The sequence below is a fragment of the Hordeum vulgare genome, chromosome 5H, assembly GCF_904849725.1.
Source record: "Hordeum vulgare subsp. vulgare chromosome 5H, MorexV3_pseudomolecules_assembly, whole genome shotgun sequence".
Taxonomy (NCBI): domain Eukaryota; kingdom Viridiplantae; phylum Streptophyta; class Magnoliopsida; order Poales; family Poaceae; genus Hordeum; species Hordeum vulgare.
In genome coordinates, this window is record NC_058522.1 from 292,313,110 (window position 1) to 292,315,357 (window position 2,248).

At 46.3% G+C, this 2,248-nt stretch overlaps 1 protein-coding gene and 1 pseudogene across 1 annotated transcript; one reads left to right on the forward strand and one right to left on the reverse strand.

Annotated features, from left to right (window-relative positions):
• Positions 1 to 272: 272 nt before the first annotated feature.
• LOC123399977 (NADH-ubiquinone oxidoreductase chain 6) lies at positions 273 to 1,404 on the reverse strand. Its single transcript, XM_045094366.1, has one exon. It carries the CDS (start codon positions 964 to 966, stop codon positions 361 to 363), a length of 606 nt encoding a protein of 201 aa, XP_044950301.1. The 5' UTR covers positions 967 to 1,404; the 3' UTR covers positions 273 to 360.
• A 134-nt stretch (positions 1,405 to 1,538) lies between these two features.
• LOC123399978 lies at positions 1,539 to 2,248 on the forward strand (annotated as a pseudogene).

Sequence of the window (2,248 nt, forward strand, 5' to 3'; positions counted from 1 at the left end):
AAACAAACCTACCAAAAAAAAACTAATTACTAGCCCCCCTTTTTGGGTGGCTTCCACTGCTTGTGCGAGTGAGCGATTATTTTGCGGATATCCCGTGGTTCCAAGATCTCGAGCAGAGGAAAGTCCCGGGGAAAGGTGTGCACCATGAATAGGATCTCGGAAGGTGAAAGGAATGCAATAAGTTTGTCTATATTGCTTTTTAAGCCAGGGAAATCCCTATATTCTGAGCACAAAATCCACCTTTTAAGGTTTCTTTGTAATTCTCAGGCGGCCCCCCGCTCCGGACGAAAAGCACCTTCTGCTTCCGTTTGGAATTGTCATGCTCCTCATTATATTCCTCCTAGAATCCAAGGCATTTCATCAGAATACATCCTGTCTTTGAACCTCTGTAGTCTTATGCATAGTAAGTACTATAGCCCCAATCATAGCAACTAATAAAATCAGACTAGAAACCAAAAACCAGACGGAATAGTAGGTATAAAGCAAATTGCCCAATGTTTCCAAATTAGTCCAACTTCGTACCTTTCCGGCATAAACCGTATATCTCAGAGAGGTCGTATTTCTGTGGGTTGGAAGTAATGGAATGGTTTCATTATCTAAAATGAAGAATATTTCCGACCAAAAGATCAGTCCAATAATACCACTCACTGGTAAATAGCGCAATACTTCTTCGTGAATCTCCGCTATTTGAATATTGAACATCATAACCACGAATATGAATGAAACGACAATAGCTCCAATATGAACTACTAGGGAGATCATAGCGGAGAAGTCGAGACCTAACAAAATAAGTAAACCAGAAGTGTTGCAAAAGACTAGGATGGGAAACAAAACGGAATGTACCGGATTTTTAGCACATACAACCATCAAACCAGAGACCAAAGCATGGCTCGACAAAACAGAAAGTATCATGGTACGTCGTCCTCCCTTGAAATGGAACTTGAATGCTGGAGCAAGAAGACGCATTCAAGTCGATCTATTACAACCAACACGGTTGTTCGTATTTCATTTTCTTCTTCCAAGCCGACGCTCTTCTTATAAAAGAAAGCACTCACTGAATTACTTGCTGAATCTCGTCTTTCTCTCGGCGCCGAGAATTTTTGACGTGTCCGGGTTGATCAGAGGTTCGGCTTGCTTCTCCCCCACCCTCGCCTATGAAATGGATAACCCTTGCTGCCATAGTAGCAGAATTTTAAGGGCTTCTGTTGAAGCGGAATAGGAGGAAGCCATGCATTCTTGAAAGAATCTCCAACCCCCCCCCCTTTACCTTCTCTTTCTATTCTATAAAAAGGCGAACATCTAATCTAGGCCCGGTCGCCTTTCTATGAAGGCGAGCAGCCCAGCCCCCTTGTTAAAATTTGGATATTAAGGAAGCCGTATTTCGCAATAGCAGCTCCGAGAAGCTGGGCTTAGGGTGCGCCTCCTGCGGTCGTTTCAGTGACTCAATTGGCTCGCTTCCCTCAGCTCAGACTGGTGTCGCCACCTCTCCCAGGACCGGAATGATTATCCCCGCCCGATGGGTCTACATTCATCCCTGAATGTCGTCGGGTACTCTTCACTTCCTCGCCATTCTTGTAACCGTCACCAGTAATCCGTGCAGGTGATTCCGCACCCCCTAGAGTGGACGAGAAAGAAATGATTTTTTCTCAGAGCAACCCCCCAGGTTCCAGACCCAGGGGTTCACTTTCCCGTATGAGCATTCGGTACATATATAAGTCAGTGGAAGAGTCAAAGGGTCACCACTACGGAGGATCTCCCCCCTTATCTTAGAAGGGTCGTCTGAGGGTTCACCGCGGTTCATTGCTGTGCTTACACACTAGGCTACCCTTCTCCGAAAGCTCCGCCGGACCACCTATCACTAGTCTTTGGCCGGAGGGGTTTATTGCGCAAAAAGGCCGGGACGCGGGCTCCCGGAGAGGAAAGCCCAACGAATGTCAGATGCAAAGCCCCGCACCTCATCAAGATCATATTGGCATACTCTCCTAAAAAAAAGAGCAGACCCCATTGAAGACGGGAGTGAGGTACAACAAGGCCATTTCCGTCCACCTTCTCACGGAGCCGTATGTGGACGTTACCGCTCATACAGCTCCCAGCCAGCAAGCAGTTAGCTTTCCTCTAGAAGTCATGGAAGTGTGGATAAATCGACAAAAGGTTTTTATTTCTTAAAAAAATAGCCCTAACCGTCCTAAATATGGACGGGGAGCGGTCTCGAGTTTTTCGGGGTCCTCGAGATCGCATTTTAGGTCAA